This window comes from Monopterus albus, unplaced genomic scaffold (assembly GCF_001952655.1).
Source record: "Monopterus albus unplaced genomic scaffold, M_albus_1.0 scaffold69.1, whole genome shotgun sequence".
NCBI lineage: Eukaryota > Metazoa > Chordata > Actinopteri > Synbranchiformes > Synbranchidae > Monopterus > Monopterus albus.
Genome location: NW_018127949.1, coordinates 1,366,735 through 1,383,896, shown reverse-complemented (window position 1 = coordinate 1,383,896; position 17,162 = coordinate 1,366,735). Strand labels below are relative to the sequence as shown.

Sequence of the window (17,162 nt, the reverse complement as noted above, 5' to 3'; positions counted from 1 at the left end):
CACGCGACTTTTTGTCTGAGATCACATCCGCCGTAAACAACAATAAGGAAGTGGAGCGGGTCCTAAAGTGTAAAATGAGACCGTCACGCTAACTTTATTGAGAGTGATTTTTCATTTTCGACGTGCACAAGTCCGGATTATAATGCAATAGAGTTCAATTCTCACAAGCGACGGTGAGTCTGTCTCATGCTTATACAATGAGGATGTATGTTACACATAAACTAGCTGTGAAGCTAACGTTAGGTAGCCTGCTTTCTAGCTATTTAGCCATTTTGGGGTACCGTTAGCAAACTACTCGTATACGGCTAGTAAGGTACAGTTATGGCGAAACGATCGTTAGTTGTTTGCATTACTAACCACTCGAACGTTTTACTTATTTATAGTGATCTGTTATTTCTTTCCTTCTGTAACTTGAGATGGAGGGCTCTAAGTCGTCGAGCACAACCATGCAGGTGAGCTTCGTGTGTCAGCGATGCTGTCAACCCCTCAAATTGGACACGTCCTTCAATGTGCTCGATCGAGTCACTATCCAGGAACTTATTGGTATGTATAAATTTTATGACCAATTATCAGCGCTGTCAAATATATAACATTAAAGAGTGGAAGTGTATTAGTGTTTTAACTGCAGCATATTGTCATGTACCGTGTGACCAACCTCCTCCTCAGCTCCGTTGGTCACAGTGACACCGAGCAAACAGGTTGACAGCAGTGAGGGGGAGACAGCACCAGAGGTAGGTTACCGCCGGGCATAAATCATAGGATGAAATCATGTATCTTTGTTTAACACACACTGGAACAGATTATAATTATTTCTGGTCCGTCACTTTACTGCTCAGGTCGTGAGGATGCATAAAGTACAAGGGCAGACCACTATAATAGATCACTATAATACATGTGGGCAATTGTGTTCATCCAACTACTGCCAGAAAACGTGTGAGTCTCAGATTTACATTTCCCTTCCAGGAAACCTTTGTCGAAAACAAGCAAGATGGGGTGTCAAGAAAATACATACCTCCTGCACGGTAAGTCTTTTCGTTCAGGAAATCGAACAGAGTGCTAATTGTAATTTATATATGCTGACTGTCTCTTTGGTTGATATGCTCATCTGTCCGATGATATGATATGATGATATGGACGGACTTGCAAATGCAGCAGAGTTGACTGAGCTGCCGAATCTTGCTCCACAGGATGATGTCCACAGAGAGTGCCAATAGCTTCACACTGATTGGAGAAGCATCTGATGGAGGAACAATGGAGAATCTTAGTCGGAGGTTGAAGGTAAAGTCTAAATCCACATAGCTGAAAATGTTTGTTTCTATTACTGTTGCCATGTTGTTTTGGCAAGAATAGCAAACAATGTGACAAAATAGCTTGTTTGGCTCAGCTTATAGCTGTGATCTGAACTTAAAGGTAACTGTTTTGTTTCTGAACCTATCCCACCCAGGTGACCAGTGATCTGTTTGACATCATGTCAGGCCAGACTGATGTGGACCATCCACTATGTGAGGAATGTACTGACACTCTACTGGACCACTTGGACACACAGCTCAACATTACAGAGCATGAATGCCAGAATTACAAGTGAGTTGGCACACAACAATGTAAATGTCTGTTTTCAGTCAGAGATTTTCAAGAGAGGAAAATACTGGTGGAGTTCATTGCTACAAACACAAGACAAGAACAGCTTAAAGTATTTACTCCACATGTTTGATCATATGCAGTATCATGTGTAATAACTTACTGTACATGAATGTATTTTTAGGCAGTGTCTGGAGTTGCTGTCACACCTGCAGGTGGAGGAAGAGGAGACCCTACTAGCAGAGCTGCAGCAGCTAAAAAAGCAGGAGGAGGCTCTGGTCTTGGAGCTGGAAGAAGTAGAGGGGCAGAGGGCTACTGTGGCTCAGGACCTGGCCCAGAGCAGGATTCGCTCTCAGCAGCTGGACACAGAGGAGCTACAGTGAGTGGCCTAGCAGTAGTGTAGGAAGGGTGGTAGTTGAATATTTTAGATGACATGGCATTTGACAACTCTATCTCTATCCACTGCTTTGTGCTACAAGGTACCAGAAGGAGTACAGTGAGTTTAAACGGCAGCAGCTGGAACTGGATGATGAGTTGAAGAGTGTTGACAACCAGATGCGTTACTGCCAGACTCAGCTAGATCGCCTGAAAAAGACCAATGTCTTCAATGCCACTTTTCATATCTGGTATACACTGAAACATTGAATAAATAATTAGTCTTTCTCTTCACCAATCAATCATGGCAAATTTCTAACATAGGCCCAGGACAAAAATAAATCAACAGCCAATGAATGAGAATCTGAATTCTTTGTTTCTGTTGTTATGCAGGCACAGCGGCCAGTTCGGTACCATCAACAATTTTCGTCTGGGCCGACTCCCCAGCGTCCCAGTGGAGTGGAATGAGATCAACGCAGCCTGGGGGCAGACGGTGCTGCTGCTGCACGCTCTGGCTAACAAAATGGGACTGCGCTTTCAGAGGTATACACAGCTTGAAGCAGCATACATTCATTGTTAAGTGACAAGCATTCAGTTATCACTGAATTATTTGACCTCAGTTTAAAATGACTGCACCTCTTAAACCTTGTTAAGTGTACCTTAATCTTGCTTTCCTATAAGTATGCGCAGTAAGCATAAAACTGAGTTCAAACAACATTTCTCTCTTCAGATATCGTCTTGTCCCATATGGAAACCACTCATACTTAGAGTCGCTGACAGACAAGTCCAGGGTAATACATGCCGTATTGTCCTGCCCAGCTCGCCCTTCATTATTTTAAAGGTTCCTCCAGGCTCCAGCCCTGACCTGTATTTCTGTCTCATGTTTGTCCAGGAGCTTCCTCTTTACTGCTCAGGTGGCCTGAGGTTCTTCTGGGACAATAAATTTGACCATGCAATGGTGGCCTTCCTGGATTGTGTCCAGCAGTTCAAAGAGGAGGTCGAAAAAGGAGACACTGGCTTCTGCCTCCCTTACAGGTCAGATAGCTACAGATCAGTGCAGTGGCAGCATACCTAACTTCTTCCTTATGTTTATAAGGGCAGCTTTGCAGCCATTTAAGATGAAGCTGTAAATATTTATGAAGTTTTAACGCAAAGCAAATTCTCAACTTATTCTAGAGGGGCTGAAGAGTTTTCTGCTCTGATTATGCTGCTTAGGCAAATAATAGACATTTGGGAAAGAATTGGCTACATAAGCATTTGAATTATTAAAGCACACCCTCCATTACAACATCTAATAATTAGTGTAAGTGGCCTAGTAAAGCTTACAGCCAGCAGCCACATCTGACATCCCAGCCCCACTCTATGCTCAGCATCGTGAAGGCCTGAAATCTCATCATGTCAGGGCTATTCTTTAATAGGATGAAGAACAGAGTGAAAGGACTGGTGACCATGGCGGCTTGAAACCCTCACATTTCAAAATCTGTCAAATAGAAAGCAGTTCTATTTAAGTACTTTACAGTATATTTCACTGTTATAATTTAACCATTCACCAGACCATGGGTACAGAGATATGACTTCCTATTCCAATTCGCATTTTCTGGTCTGCTAGATTGAGCAGTCAGTCTGTCCAAAGCTTTGATTCAGAGTAACATTTCTTAAAAGGCAGTGATCTGATTGCTATTGTGACAAGTGGATATCCATCAAATGCTCAAGTGGATGATTCCTGTCCAGTCTTCCAGCACCACCTTCTAATAAAAATATTTTAGCCGTACAAAGTAAATGTCATAGTGTAATAGAAATTTTGCTATGAAATTTATCAACCACATTTATGTACCTTTTCCATTTTGGACTCAGAATCTCTCCCTTGTTCTACCCTCAGGCACTAGAGGTATTTCATAATCTAATAAGAAAAATGTCTTACGCTTTCTGAGTATATTCATGCCCCAGAGGAGAAATACACCTTTTTGGTTTTAATTAGGTTATGATCTTAACTCTGCGCCCTGAGAACAAACTTGACATGACTGGTTCCACTACTTTCAAGACTCTGAAGAGCAAGACTTTCAGTATGCAGGCATTTCACTTAGCAGCTCTAGCCTTGGTATTTAATTCATTTAACATTTTGGTCAGAATTAGATGTGTAGAGTCAAGTCACAGTTCTTCAAGTTTAAGCACAATCATGACTGTAACTGGTGTTTTATTCCGTGTCTTAGGATGGATGTGGAGAAGGGCAAGATCGAGGACACAGGTGGCAGCGGAGGCTCCTACTCCATTAAAACCCAGTTTAACTCTGAGGAGCAGTGGACAAAAGCGCTTAAGTTTATGCTCACCAACCTGAAGTGGGGACTGGCCTGGGTCACCTCACAGTTCTACAACCGATAAACCTGTCAGACAGTCCCTTGGATTGAGTTTTGCATATGCCCCTTTGATAAATGGATTTTGTGTGAATCTTACTTGGCCAAAGGAAAAGAAATGGTTGTGTGTGTGCACCATCTTGCAGGTCCTATCAGGACTACTTTTCTCCTGTAGGTTGTCTGTGTTTTTACATGTTACAAAGAGAAGGTAATTCCAGTTTGTTCTGCAAAGTGGAGATTATAAACTGTGAGCTGTAGTCATGTTGCTCAAAGCAAACAGGATAAGTTAACTATTTGTTCCTTTTTGTGTGCTTCACTAATACCTGGAATTTTCAATTCTGTTGACAGTTTTACACTTCCTCATGCTAGAATGTACTTTAAAACAAATGTTCCCCAAATTCACTTGTAACCACTCACTTTCAGGGTATCCTTGGTCTTTTGTTGCATTGCATACCTTTGAAATCACTTTGTAGCTCTCACCACAGTTTGTCAATTATATAAGCTGTAATTTTGATGTGATAATTATAGTGAAGATAGGATTTTTAATAAATAACAGTTAAGTATTCAACAGGAGTCAGTATTCCATTAACCTTGAGTGCTGTTATCACGTTTGCCAATAACACACATACTTTGCAGGCAAACTTGTATTTAGAGAAAACAATAGAGCTACTTTGTTAATAGTCTGAACCATTACATGAATTCTTAGATATAATGAATACTTTTAACAGTGGGATCTGAATTAATAAATCTGAAACAAAATGAACAGTGTGCTGAATTTTTTTAGGAGCGAAATGTTTTTGACACATTCATGAATGTAGCTGCATCAGGACAAAATCATTATCAGCTATTTTTGTATGACAAGTGTATGACTTTCCCCAAAACCAATAAGACACTAGGAGTTAGCCAAATGTTTTTTAATGTTCATAATTATTTCTGTTGAATCTTACTTCTCATCACAACACTCATTCATTGTCAGCCCCCCCCCTTTAAGGTTAAACACAGACGGGGAAATTCCATGGAAAAATATGGACTTAATTAAAATAATAAACTGACTTCCAGTTATTCAATTAAATATTTAAAATAAGTCAAGACCAGTTACCAATCTTCTGAGCCAAGTCAGCACAAAGCTCTACTAATGTCATGTTAACAAGGCAAGCCTCAAACTTTGGTCATCATCGTCATCATCATCATCGGAGCCCTTCCTAAAAAGTCCTAGGTTCAAACCAGGCGGGATACATAACTGAAACTGACCACAGTAGTGCTGAGAAACAGGGTGATAGGTGATGGATTTCAAGCAGTATGGGATGAAATGTAATTAATTCTGCTGCTTCTAAATCTTCCAGAGTACAGGCAGGCGAGCCTCCACGTGCTCGACCTGTCAGTTGTGCAATTTTCAGGTGCTTTATCTATTTATCATGTTAAAAAAAAGCCCCCTGAAGTGACTTTTTGTGTTAGTGCATGCATATAGGCTAATCTTTGGGTTCTACTGAGCCCAGAGCCAGAGGCTGGCCCTTCATTATTAGCTCTTTGACGATAGTGGTGGGCATATTTATGACTACGTCACCATGTCATCCATCCCATCATGCCCTCAGCTCTCTTTCAACAATGAGCAAAAAGGAGGAGTTTCATCACATGTGTAATGTCTCCACATGGCTTTGTCTTCACTAGAGTTATAGTCTATTTTCTTTCAGCTTGCTTCAGTCAGAGGCACTGCTGGAGGTGGAGGGAATAGGAAGTACCAGAGGTGTGCTGCTGCCCAGGGCTTTTCGGATATGGGGCATTAGGAAAGGGTCACTGGCCAACTGCAACACATCGACACGGTCCTCCTTGTGATAAGCCAGGCAACGTCGAATAAAGGCCTTAAAAAAAAAAAATCATTATGTCTCGACTTACTTCCAGTTTTATTTCTTGGCCTACTTGCTAATGTGCTGATACCATTTATTTCACATATTAGGCATAATAAACTTTATTCTATGTTTGTGCCCTCTCCATTACAAATGTTGATGGTCCCTTCCAAAGACAATACATGTAAACAGCCTTCAGTGACTAGCTGCATATGGCACTGTGTGTTTAACAGACTCCATAAAATGAACAATTCTGGTAAACGGAATATCTTAATGGTCAGCCTCATGAAAAATCCCACTGATTTACAGTCACAAAAGACTCCCCACTGTTATGGTCAACCATAGAATTCAGTTTGAGCAAAAATTACATCACATTCAGGAAGAGAAATATCATTTCATGGGGACTTAAAAACCAAGTAAAATGAGTGACAGACACTGTACACATGCAGTGAGTTTTACAGCAGTTGAAGAGTACCACACCTTTGCTTCTGTGGTGACCACAGGTTTGGGAGGAAACTGCACCTCAGTGGCTTTCAGTATGGTGTTTTCTTGTAGGATATCCTGCTGTGACTGATTATGACCAAAAGGCTTTGAAACAAAATAAGGAGATGGTTAGCAGACAGCTGACTTTCACCGTAGTCACAGTGATTAAAATATCTTACAGGAACTAAGTTAGTGGTTACCTTGCGTCCATACAAGGTCTGGTAAAAGATAACCCCCACGGCCCAAACATCCACTTTGTTGGATATTTTGGGGGGCTCCTTACCCACCATAAAGCACTCAGGAGGGAGGTACCTGCAAACACAGTCAACATCATAGCTTTTCCTCTGTATGCTCTCTCAGCACTGTACTCCTTTGCTAAATGACCAGCAGATATGAATTCAATTAGCAGCATTTCCCTCCAAAGACTGTGCTTCTGCTACCAACCTGAGAAGCCATATTGGCTACTTGTTTAGTAAATGCAGTGAAATGTGTCTGTATGTACCAGTAGGTCCCCGCTCCTTGTGATGTCAGCTCCATTCCATCTGCAGAGTTGTAGCTGTTATCATCCATGACCTTAGACAAGCCAAAGTCAGTGATCTTAATCTCTCCACAAGCAGTGCCATTAACTAACAATATGTTCCCTAAGGACAGAACAGGAAACATTTAAGTTAAATCAAGTCACAAACATATGACTGTTGGAAGAGGACAAATGAAAACCTCTGAAACTACCAGGCTTGAGGTCATAGTGGATGATGGGTGGCTGAATCTGGTTGAGGTACTTGAGGGCGTTGACAATCTGCATAACTATAGACCGACCCTCCTTCTCAGTCATCAGCTTATTCTGCTTCAAGTAAAAGTCCAGATCGTTGCCTTCACAGTACTCGAGCACTGTGCAGAACCTGCAAGGAACAAAACCACAGGCTATTTGGGAAGAGGTTACCACTGATCATCTATGCTTTTCTATACTTCAAGGTCTATAGCGTGATAAGAGATGCTGCTTCTTAACAATATAAAAAAGGTAAACATTTAATGTTTGCACTTAGTTATTAGATTTCTATAAGCACACCTTCCTGAGCTTCACAGAAAGTGAGCCACTTACGAGTCTGTGTCAAGCGAGAAGTAGTCATAGAGTTTGACTATTCTAGGGTGGTCAAGTTCTTTGTGTATTCTATACTCTCTACAGGCGTGTCTGCAAGGACAAGTGAATTAGTAACTTTTTAAAAAAACACCACAAATAAAAACATTCAAAAACAAATTTTAGGCTTTAAGTTACACAATGTAATATTCAGTTTGAGATCACAACATTTCAAATGACTAAAAGTTTCAAACTCACTTGTGATAGTTTTCCTTCTTCTCCTCCCTCCAGTTCTTGTTGAGTTGATGGATTTTAATGGCCACGTACCTTTGCTCTGCCAAATCAAAAGCCTGGAAAAGGAACATTGCATGTGAAAACAAGAAAAGACAAAGAGGTCTACTATAACCATGGAGTTGCACTGAATGTTTTTGGATACAGGTGTGTGGGAAGTCTCACTACAGTACCACCATGACAAGTGAAGTGCCCTCGCCTACTCAAAAAGAATCTGATTAGTTAAATAAATAAATAAATAAAACTGATATTCATAAACAACAAAAACCAAAACAGTGGCACACGCTTACCTTAAAAACTTCACTGAAGCCACCTCTTCCAAGTAAATGTAATAGCAGATATCGGTCATTCAGTGTAGGGTGGTCTTTAAATCTATAAAACAAGACTTGCTTCAGTCCTTTAGCTTTGTCTAAACCAAATTTGTAAGTTAAACACACACTACAGAACATGTGTAAGGCAGGTTAACCAGAGGTGGCACTTACTGCGAGTTGTCCTCATTATGGATTCTCTTCAGCTCCCGAATGTGTAGGTTTCTTACTCGCTCCAAACGCTCCAGCTCTGTCTGGATCTCTGCCTCTTCCTGTGTACAGCCAAACAAATCCATCATCTACCTCAACTCTTGATAAACAGGAACAAGTAGAATTAGAAACATGTCTCTAGGTTATTGGGTAGTAACAAGTACCAGGGAAAAAAACAACAACAGCAAAGAAAAGATACTTTAAGTGGTAAGTGGTGAGTTGGTACCTTTTTCAAATGACCAATTCTGAGTTTGAAAATCTCCTCTTGCTCATGGTATTCTGCCAATGACAACCTGTGTGGGATAAAGTGGTATCAGTTTGTAATTTATAGCTACATAACTAGGTCAGCTTGTGACAAAAAAAACTACACTAACTTCAGATAGAATGAAAAACATAAAAACAAGGTGGTGAGCCTTCTTATGAAATTCATACCACAACAGATCATTTCCACACAGCTGGGAAAACACATTAAGTTCAGAAAACCCTAACAGTCCACTGCAGTGCAGCCTCCAAGATGAGAAAATGATAACATTCAAGCTATACCACACTAATAAATTTCTGCCTTAGTGTAAACTTTGGGCTGGTCTATGTAAACAACAACTACAGCATGAAGTAACTGAACTGTTGTTTGTGAACTTACACTTCATTCTCCTGGCTGTTGCTCCTGCTCTTTCGTTTGTTCTGTTCCAGGCTGAGAAGGGGTAGCTGAGCCATAGAGGGGGGTTTTCTTTTCCCCAACAGCTTCCTCTGCCTCTCTATGTCCTCCCGCTGCAAACTGACTCGCTCTTGCTGCCTATAGAATAACAATCTAGTGTGAGCATTCTTGCATGGGAATGGACAAAATGCAAACGTATTTGTGCCAATTTTCTTGCTGACTTGATGAGGTTCTGGAAGGCATATCCATCTGTCCACTGCTCAGTGAAGGAGGCGCCGTGGCGTACAGTGGTGAAATGGCCCAGACGAAGACGGTCCTGCATGCTCTTGTCCCTGCAAGCCAATTTTTCCTGCTTTGACTACAGAAAAAGAAAAAAATTGTGAATGGACACTCAAAAGCAACTTAGCTTAGACAATGTAAACATTAGTGCTAATAAGCCAAGTTAAGCTGTATGCACACATACAGTACTTGTGTAAATGTATATGTATACCCACCTTCTCAATTAGCAGCTTCTTGCTCATGGTCACACACTTGTTAAGCCGTTCCTTATAACGTTCCAGCATCTTCTGCTGCTCATCTACCTGCCTCCTCAAGTCACAGTTAGCCTACCAGAACATACAGCATCACTCTGACATTCAAAGCCTTTTAACAACATAAGGCTTTTTTTTGTTCTTAAAATAACACAATGCAGCAACTGCTAGTGTGTCAGTTTGGTCTGCTGACAGTAACACCAAATGTCATTTGAGCAACAATGGCATTTCAAAGTTAACAAGCACATTGTTCATGTCGAGTTGCTGGGACAAGTGGCAGCATATTTGTCAAGACTGTGAAGTGATTATTAAGGACACTTGTGAATCAGCCTAGTCAACTAAAATATCAAACTGTTGTCTGTCAGGAAGAAAATCACAACTTGCTTCTATTACCCATCCCTACTCTATGTTCAATTTGTCAGATCCTGGAAACAGATTTGAAATATTTTCTTGTTTTACCCTCAGCAGGTCGTCTATCCTCCCCTCTTTCTTCTCCAGGTCAGAGATCTTGTTCTTCTCCAGTGCTGTCAGTTTCAGCAGTGTCAGTTCTGACTGAGGAAAAAGGGCAAAGACAATGACAAGCTAAGAGTAAACATTTTGTTCCGCACAAATGATGAAGATATCCTTAAGGCCAGTCTAATATAACAAAGCATAACTATAAATTCATCAAAATCAGATGGGTGGTGTCTTAGAAATGACAGATATGGATTCAAAACATTTACCTTTAATCAAGATACCCAATATAATTTAAATATGTGTTGCAAGCTCTGTGTCAGATGAACTGCAGTGTGGGCGACAGGGGCTTTCAAAGTTTGACTTTTAATTTTAGCATCCACATCTTGGCTGAGTAGTGCCATTTTTAAATGGACTAAATAGCAAATAAAAGGTGTGAATGTGCACAAGCCCTAAACCATTTGACTAATCTCACCTAATGCTGTCTGAGAATATGCCTTGGTTTCTAAAGCAGATGCAGTTTATGAAGCACGATCACTTTTGTTGGAAGGACAAAATCATCACTTCTTGTAAGAAGCAAAAGTTAAAACCTGAGGCAGATGCAATTCTAAAATGTACTGAAACAAAACCATGATGTTCAGTCACTCAGTTACCTGGATGGCTTTGTGTGAGCAGGTGTGTGTGGGGGCTGTCTTAACAGAGCTGCACGACGAAGAGTCCGTGTGGGCTGAGCCTGTGGACGAGGGACTGCTGTGTTGAAACTGCAATGAAAGAGAAACAGAAAAAGAGAATGGTAGAAAGAAATATGGGGTGAAGGGAAATATAATAATACAGACAGCATTAATGAAAAGATTAAAAAGAAAAGAAACAAACACTGAAATATTATGTAGGGGGACAAATGAAGTTGTACATGAAAACATATTTACAGGAACTGATGAAACATTGTCAGATCCAATAAATTTGAATAACATTTTAATTATATTACTCTTTAGCTAAGTCTATTCACAAAACTATTTTCAATGTCCCTTACTAATAAATTCAAACCACATACAAAAGTTAGTATCTCCAGGACGTTTGCAGGACAACAAAATGGTATGACACTTCTTTATGACACCTGAGTGATGAGGAAAGCTACAGTACAGGTACCGTAATTATAAAATGCTGTCACATCTGGAAACATGACAACACCCTCACTTAAAAACATCAACAACAGCTACAGTTTCAATCCTAGATGTGATCTTTCCAGTCAACAGATAATCAGCTGGTTTGTGAACAGTATAACTACCTCACACTTTCAGTTTCCTTTTCCATTAAAGTCAAAGTAAAAGGAACATATTTTAGAAACTAAACCTTAAAAACTCAATATGCAAAGGAATGTTTTGTAACTTCCACTAGCTGAACTAACCCAGACAAACTAAACGTGTTTGTTTAGCCTTGAGCTGGATTTTATTTTGTTAAAATAATTAAACTAAATCTAAATAGTTGGTAAATAAGCATCAAAGAGAGAGGCAGCACAGGAGAGCACTCTGGAGATGGATGCTGGTGCTCACCAGAGGACTAGATAGTGAATGCTGTAGAGAGGAGCGCACCAGCATGGGGATGCTCTGGGCAGGACTGGTGCCAGAGCTAATGCTACCAGCAAACTGGCCACAGTGCAGGTGACACAGTGTGGAAACAGGAAAACAGGACAAAGAGAAAGAAGACTTTTCATTTAGAAAATTTTTTGATGAAGAACTATACTGGCACAGTGGGAACATAGGGATGAGACATTAAACTACAGCCTGAAACTGATTTGAAACCAAGCACAACACAGTGACTAAAAGGCTAAATGCATTCAAAAGGATGAAGTCACGTGATGTCCCATTAGTTTCGACTCACCTCAAAATAATCACTTGTTTTATGTCCTCTTCCTTTTCCTACAAAATAGAAAGAAAGAAACAGGACGGGTATAGGTAGGAAAATGTAATCGTTTGATCCTAGATCAACTCCCTAAGCCTATATATCAGTTACAGATATATAGAAGCATGGCAAACCACAAAAAGCAACTTTGAGCAATGAGGAAAGCAGTGATGAAACTGAAGCACATGACTATAGGGAGCTGAATCTGATTCAATAAGTAGGTGAAACTTACCCTGGCTGTTGCTGTCATAACTATCTCCTTTTCTCTTCCTGCTTCTCTGGTCACTGGCCTTCTTCTCTGGTGTCTGATACAAGCAGAAAAGCAGTAGAGCTTAAATTTAAATTTTACTCCATTTAGTTTACTCCACCAACCACATGAACAAAAATGTCAATGAAATGTAACAGACAAAATGAAGCATTGTTTCTTTAAGTTATGGAACTGCCCAAAGAAACTTCTGATTAAAATGAAATAAAACGAACAACAGTTTCTTTTCCTTGTTCAGTATTTAGTGAACCATGCTGAATTGATAAATGATAAACTATGCTAAGCTCATTTTTCACAGGGTGGCATGTTGGCTTTTTGATTTGTTCACAGCTTAAATATGGGTCACTGTTCTGTCTGTGAAGAGCTTGCATGTTTGTGTGGGCGTCCTCCAGCCACTTCAAACCCATGATGAATCTGAGACAAGCACCCACAGTAAACTGAAATACCCCCAAGTGTTTACTGCTACTAGGTGTTTGTAAACCTTTTCCCGCATACATTTTTAATTTAATCTTTAAGAGACTAGTGCCCAGCTCAAGGTGCTTTCCTGCCTTTTATCAAACGTATGCACCACCTTAAGTATAAACAGAAAACAGGTGGATAGGTGAAAAACATACACTGTACCCAAGTGCTTGCATGCACCACTGTACCAAAAATAGTTGACCACTCGCAGGCAATCATTAGGGATATGACAAAGTCAGGAGTTGCAGACATTGTCATAGGATCTGATGGTGAGAGCACAGTCACTTGCCATTTTGATTTTTATCCCCAACCAACCTCAAGTTCCTTGTCACTGAGTGATCCTGCACTGCACAGCGATTGGTTGGACGATTCGCTGTTAGCTGAGCTCTGGAAAACAGAACAGTGTCGATAGGCATGATTTATTAGTCATGTACTATTTCTGCAAACAACTTGTGAGTAGACCTGGAAGTTAGAGATATAAGATGTTTAGATGACAGTTCCTATTTAAAAATGCCAGATTCTGCTCTATTCTAAAATGTGAACTGGGCACTCATTTCCATCAAAATCTGTCAATATCTGTGCACGTAAACTTACACATTAAAGTGCAAATGTCCACACATCTTTTCTATCTGACAAATGATAATATTTGGGACTCAGGTTTAATATTACCCACTTTTGTGGCAGTGCAGTTTATAAAGTATAACCAGATAGCTTGGGTATTGGTACAACACCACAGTCGGGATATCATATGTTAATCAGCGAATCTTCACTTTATGTGCAGATGGTTGAATCAGTTGGTGTCATTCACACTATTCATGGCCAGCTGCACAGCCGGATGAGACTAAGAAGAAACAGCACAACACTGGTGCAGGAAGTTCAGTTTTAAGGCCCGCTGTCCCTCTGCTGCTCAAGGTCACATATACAACCAAGATATTCTCATTTCCCCTGGACATGTACACTAAACCTCCTCATTGCAATGTCTTGAAATGAATCTTAATACAACAGTCACTGTAGTCAACATACTTTCAGCCTTAAATAATCTGCACTCTAATACCACAGCGAGCAAGCATAACAATTCATTACATAGCCCGCTATGGGCCAGAGCAAGAATGATAGCAAATGCCATTTTCTCAAATGTACACCCCCACACAGTAACACCCAGCTCAACAACAGCAGGGTTGCAGCATAGCACGTAGCCTCTGCTGTGAGCTTCAGCTGCAGTGCCATTTCAGTGTCACTCATCTATAATGGAACAAAGAGGAGCTGGCCAGATCCCATGTCAGCTAAGACAGAGCTGGTGTTGTTTTAGCTTTAGCTCAGGAAGACAGGATCGTTCCACTGAGGGAAGCATCAGTCAAACTGGAGTTAGAGAGGACTCCGAAGTTATTCTAAACTGAGGAACTAACATTAGACAGATGACCAACTGCTGATTCACTCACACACAGCACCAGTGAGGCTGCTGCATGCTCACCTGCAGTAAAACTGGGAGCTACTCTTTTGTACCTCCAAATTCATTTCAGCATGAATAAAAAGGAGCCCTTAGTAGTTTTCCAAAGTAAATTTCCCAACATAAAAGCACAGTGAAATAAACTCATCACATCATTTGTGAAGTGCAACATCTGCATAAACAGTCTGTGCTTACAATCACTAATCATCTTGAGTAACAAGCATCTGTCATGCTATTAAAGAGATGCCAACCTTGGCCACACCAACTCCAGTGAAGCGGGCCTCAAGCAGCTCTTGCCTGCGTGGGTCCAGGCTTATAGCCTGGCTATGAAGTCCTTCCATCATGCCTAGAAGGAGAGATGCAAAAAGTGAATGAACTGGTAACTTATGTGCACTAGTTAATAGAAGACCGATACTCATAAAAAAGTAGGGAGCAAAGTCCAACTAACTGAAATTCCAAATTACAATTTGATTCTGTCAAAGAAAGCTAACAGGAAAATGTTTATTAAAATCTCCTGGACTGCCTCTTCAAATAACGGGTGTGGACAGGAAAGATGGACATCCACTTGGATTTTTAAGTTATGCTTACAGTTGTAGTTTATGGTTAGTTAACTGGACCAGCACTACAAAACGGGCCAAGGTACTGAATTCTGAGAAAAAAAGGAAATAAATATTCAGTGCGATTAAGATAAACATACAAACTGTAAATCCATCAAGTTTGTGATGAATTCATCTTGGGGTAAATACAAGATGTTTTGTGGTGATGACAATATTGCTCAGAAACAAAAAATGAACCAGTTAATAATAAACATCACCGTTTTGCTCAGGCAAATGTTGATTAAGATAGTTAATTTTCCCCCAAGTCTATTAACTTTTAGGTTACATCAAAACAAATGCTGGCCAGGGGATGTTACATAAAGGAAATATGTAGTTTAATCTCAAATTTTATGACAAAGATGCTTATGTTAACCGATGTTTCAGGTAAACTGAATGCATAACAGTTGGTGAAATAACCTTTATGATGCCGTTATTAACTTATCTGACGAGTGGATGTTGACAAATGAAGAACTCGGCTAACTCTAGCCAGCTAGTTAGCGAACATTTGCAAATGCTAGTAAAGTTATGCTAATATAGCTAACATTTCAATAAAGAAATTCAAAACGCTGCCATGTTCTGTCAATTTATTATTTATCAGTAAACAGCGAAAGCTTAACCAAGATTGATGGCAGATATAGTTGTTACTGATGACAAGTTACTAAAAGTGCTAAAGATGCTTAGTAAATTAGCGCTGCCTAAACTAGCTATGGCTAAGTTGTCTGGCAAGCATGCTAACGTTAGCGTTAGCTGCAATAGAAGTCTCACCTGGAGAACCCTGCAGTTTGCACTCTGTCCTAAAAAGACTGTTGTCCGTCCATCCGTTGACTGCAAGCTCCTTAACAACTCCAGATCCTACACGCCTCAGATAAAGTTGTGCGAATTAAGTTATCCATTTAGATTTATTTCGTCTTTAGGGAAGACATGTGCTAGCTTAGCTAATGCTAGCTAAGGAGAGCATTGTGGCTGGCTCTTGCTCGTGTCATCCGGACAGGAGGCCCTGATCCTCGGGGTTTCCTCGCCCGTCTTGATGCCTCTGCACGGGCAAACCTGGAGCTTTAAAGCCTCTTGACAAGTGTTGTCACATCTCTGCTTCACTCGGGCTTTCTTTTGTCATTATCATGCGATGTAACGTTTACTCCATTAGAAGTTCAGCCACCTTGTTTCAGTCCATTCTTTAATTGTTAATAAAAGATCATAACCCCCTGCTGCAAGGCCACAGAGGGCTCCGGGGATAGCTTTATGTGATGCTTCCCATGAACTACTTCACTAGATAATGTAAGATCCTCAGGTCAGAACAACCCGATACTCGACAGGAAAGGCTGGATTACTAATTTACCCGATAAAGCTGTTTTGGTAATTTGACATATTTCATTATTTTCTTTCAACAATTCATAGTTTTGTGGCCCTGTATGACAGACACACAACATTATTTAATTAGTTTAGTTTTGCAATTGTGTGATATTGTGCCTTCATGGTGCATATTCCTGAATTAAGTTGCTGTTCATCAAATTACCACAAAGTGACACACAGAAGACTTGAGGTCACGTTGGCCCCCCCCAGGGTAGGAGTCTGGGCCTTTGTTCCATTTTCAGGAGTTCTCATTCAAATGTACAAACTGCCCCATCCTATCATCTTGTCCAAAATCACAAACACATTGTATGTAGGCTATGCATGCTGAGTTTTGCCTCTTGTTTCAGTATACAATTTGTCAATTACAGATTGAAATTCCCATTAACTGCAATTTTTAATGCACAAAATTCATTAGATAACTTGCCATTTTCATCAATCATGTCATTCACATCACTGAATGTGACAGGGACAGTAGTCTACAAATGTGCTTATGATCTACAAGTTTATGTGGAGTTGTTGTTTTAACTTCCTGTGAGCAAGAGAAACCACAAGTGCATTTTCTAAAGAGGCCCTGTGCACATTTTACTTTGAGTGCGTATAGTTTTTGTCTGCAATGCACTGGATCGACCTCCTGGACATAAATGGTAAGTACACTGCCCCATGCATAATTCATCTGATAGTTCATCTAGTTTATTTGACAGTGTGTAGGATGAACCATGCTTTGCACAAGGATCATTAGGCTCTATTGCAGTTTAAGTCCAGGAGGTGGAAGCAGAACATTGCATGAGTCCTGGGCTGCGCATTAATCACATACTGTATCTAACAGTAGTCATTATCTGTCAGGATATACCCTGTAGTTTGGAATAATTAAATTGACAAATTATTTTTAAACCCTTGCTGCTATTACACCCGCATATTGCTGCTCATGTATGTATTAGCTCATGTTGAGTGATGCAATCCTGCATCTGCCTACTGTTTAACAAATCACTAGCA

At 40.3% G+C, this 17,162-nt stretch overlaps 2 protein-coding genes across 4 annotated transcripts; one reads left to right on the top strand and one right to left on the bottom strand.

Annotated features, from left to right (window-relative positions):
- Nucleotides 1-6: 6 nt before the first annotated feature.
- becn1 (beclin 1, autophagy related) lies at nucleotides 7-5,077 on the top strand. Its single transcript, XM_020605227.1, has 12 exons — nucleotides 7-173; nucleotides 417-543; nucleotides 667-731; nucleotides 964-1,022; nucleotides 1,188-1,278; nucleotides 1,445-1,581; nucleotides 1,763-1,957; nucleotides 2,058-2,204; nucleotides 2,347-2,496; nucleotides 2,684-2,744; nucleotides 2,846-2,988; nucleotides 4,164-5,077. Exons 2-12 carry the CDS (start codon nucleotides 417-419, stop codon nucleotides 4,330-4,332), a joined length of 1,344 nt encoding a protein of 447 aa, XP_020460883.1. The 5' UTR covers nucleotides 7-173; the 3' UTR covers nucleotides 4,333-5,077.
- A 126-nt stretch (nucleotides 5,078-5,203) lies between these two features.
- Nucleotides 5,204-16,137, bottom strand: LOC109963001 (serine/threonine-protein kinase tousled-like 2). 3 transcript variants are annotated; one of them, XM_020605226.1, is made up of 21 exons: nucleotides 15,585-16,137; nucleotides 14,475-14,569; nucleotides 13,092-13,163; nucleotides 12,285-12,357; nucleotides 12,032-12,069; nucleotides 11,704-11,796; nucleotides 10,807-10,914; nucleotides 10,160-10,252; nucleotides 9,665-9,775; nucleotides 9,392-9,528; nucleotides 9,156-9,308; nucleotides 8,742-8,808; nucleotides 8,480-8,577; nucleotides 8,288-8,369; nucleotides 7,965-8,056; nucleotides 7,731-7,820; nucleotides 7,361-7,530; nucleotides 7,134-7,272; nucleotides 6,832-6,943; nucleotides 6,629-6,736; nucleotides 5,204-6,163 (listed from the first exon to the last, which is right to left on the bottom strand). In XM_020605226.1, exons 2-21 carry the CDS (start codon nucleotides 14,565-14,567, stop codon nucleotides 6,002-6,004), a joined length of 2,091 nt encoding a protein of 696 aa, XP_020460882.1. In that variant the 5' UTR covers nucleotides 14,568-14,569; nucleotides 15,585-16,137; the 3' UTR covers nucleotides 5,204-6,001. The 3 variants fall into 3 exon arrangements, with proteins under 3 accessions (XP_020460882.1, XP_020460880.1, XP_020460881.1); XM_020605224.1 differs by lacking the exon at nucleotides 11,704-11,796 and having other exon boundaries at nucleotides 15,585-16,136; XM_020605225.1 differs by lacking the exons at nucleotides 11,704-11,796; nucleotides 15,585-16,137 and adding an exon at nucleotides 14,812-14,864.
- Between the last annotated feature and the right edge of the window lie 1,025 nt (nucleotides 16,138-17,162).

Coding starts and splice junctions, on each gene's coding strand:
- becn1 (XM_020605227.1), top strand. CDS start 417: ATGGAGGGCTCTAAGTCGTCGAGCACAACCATGCAGGTGAGCTTCGTG. Junction 1,958..2,057: donor CTGGACACAGAGGAGCTACA/GTGAGTGGCCTA, acceptor TTGTGCTACAAG/GTACCAGAAGGAGTACAGTG. Junction 2,989..4,163: donor GGCTTCTGCCTCCCTTACAG/GTCAGATAGCTA, acceptor TCCGTGTCTTAG/GATGGATGTGGAGAAGGGCA.
- LOC109963001 (XM_020605226.1), bottom strand. CDS start 14,567: ATGATGGAAGGACTTCATAGCCAGGCTATAAGCCTGGACCCACGCAGG. Junction 10,253..10,806: donor GCTCACACAAAGCCATCCAG/GTAACTGAGTGA, acceptor CTTTTTCCTCAG/TCAGAACTGACACTGCTGAA. Junction 6,737..6,831: donor AGACCTTGTATGGACGCAAG/GTAACCACTAAC, acceptor TTTGTTTCAAAG/CCTTTTGGTCATAATCAGTC.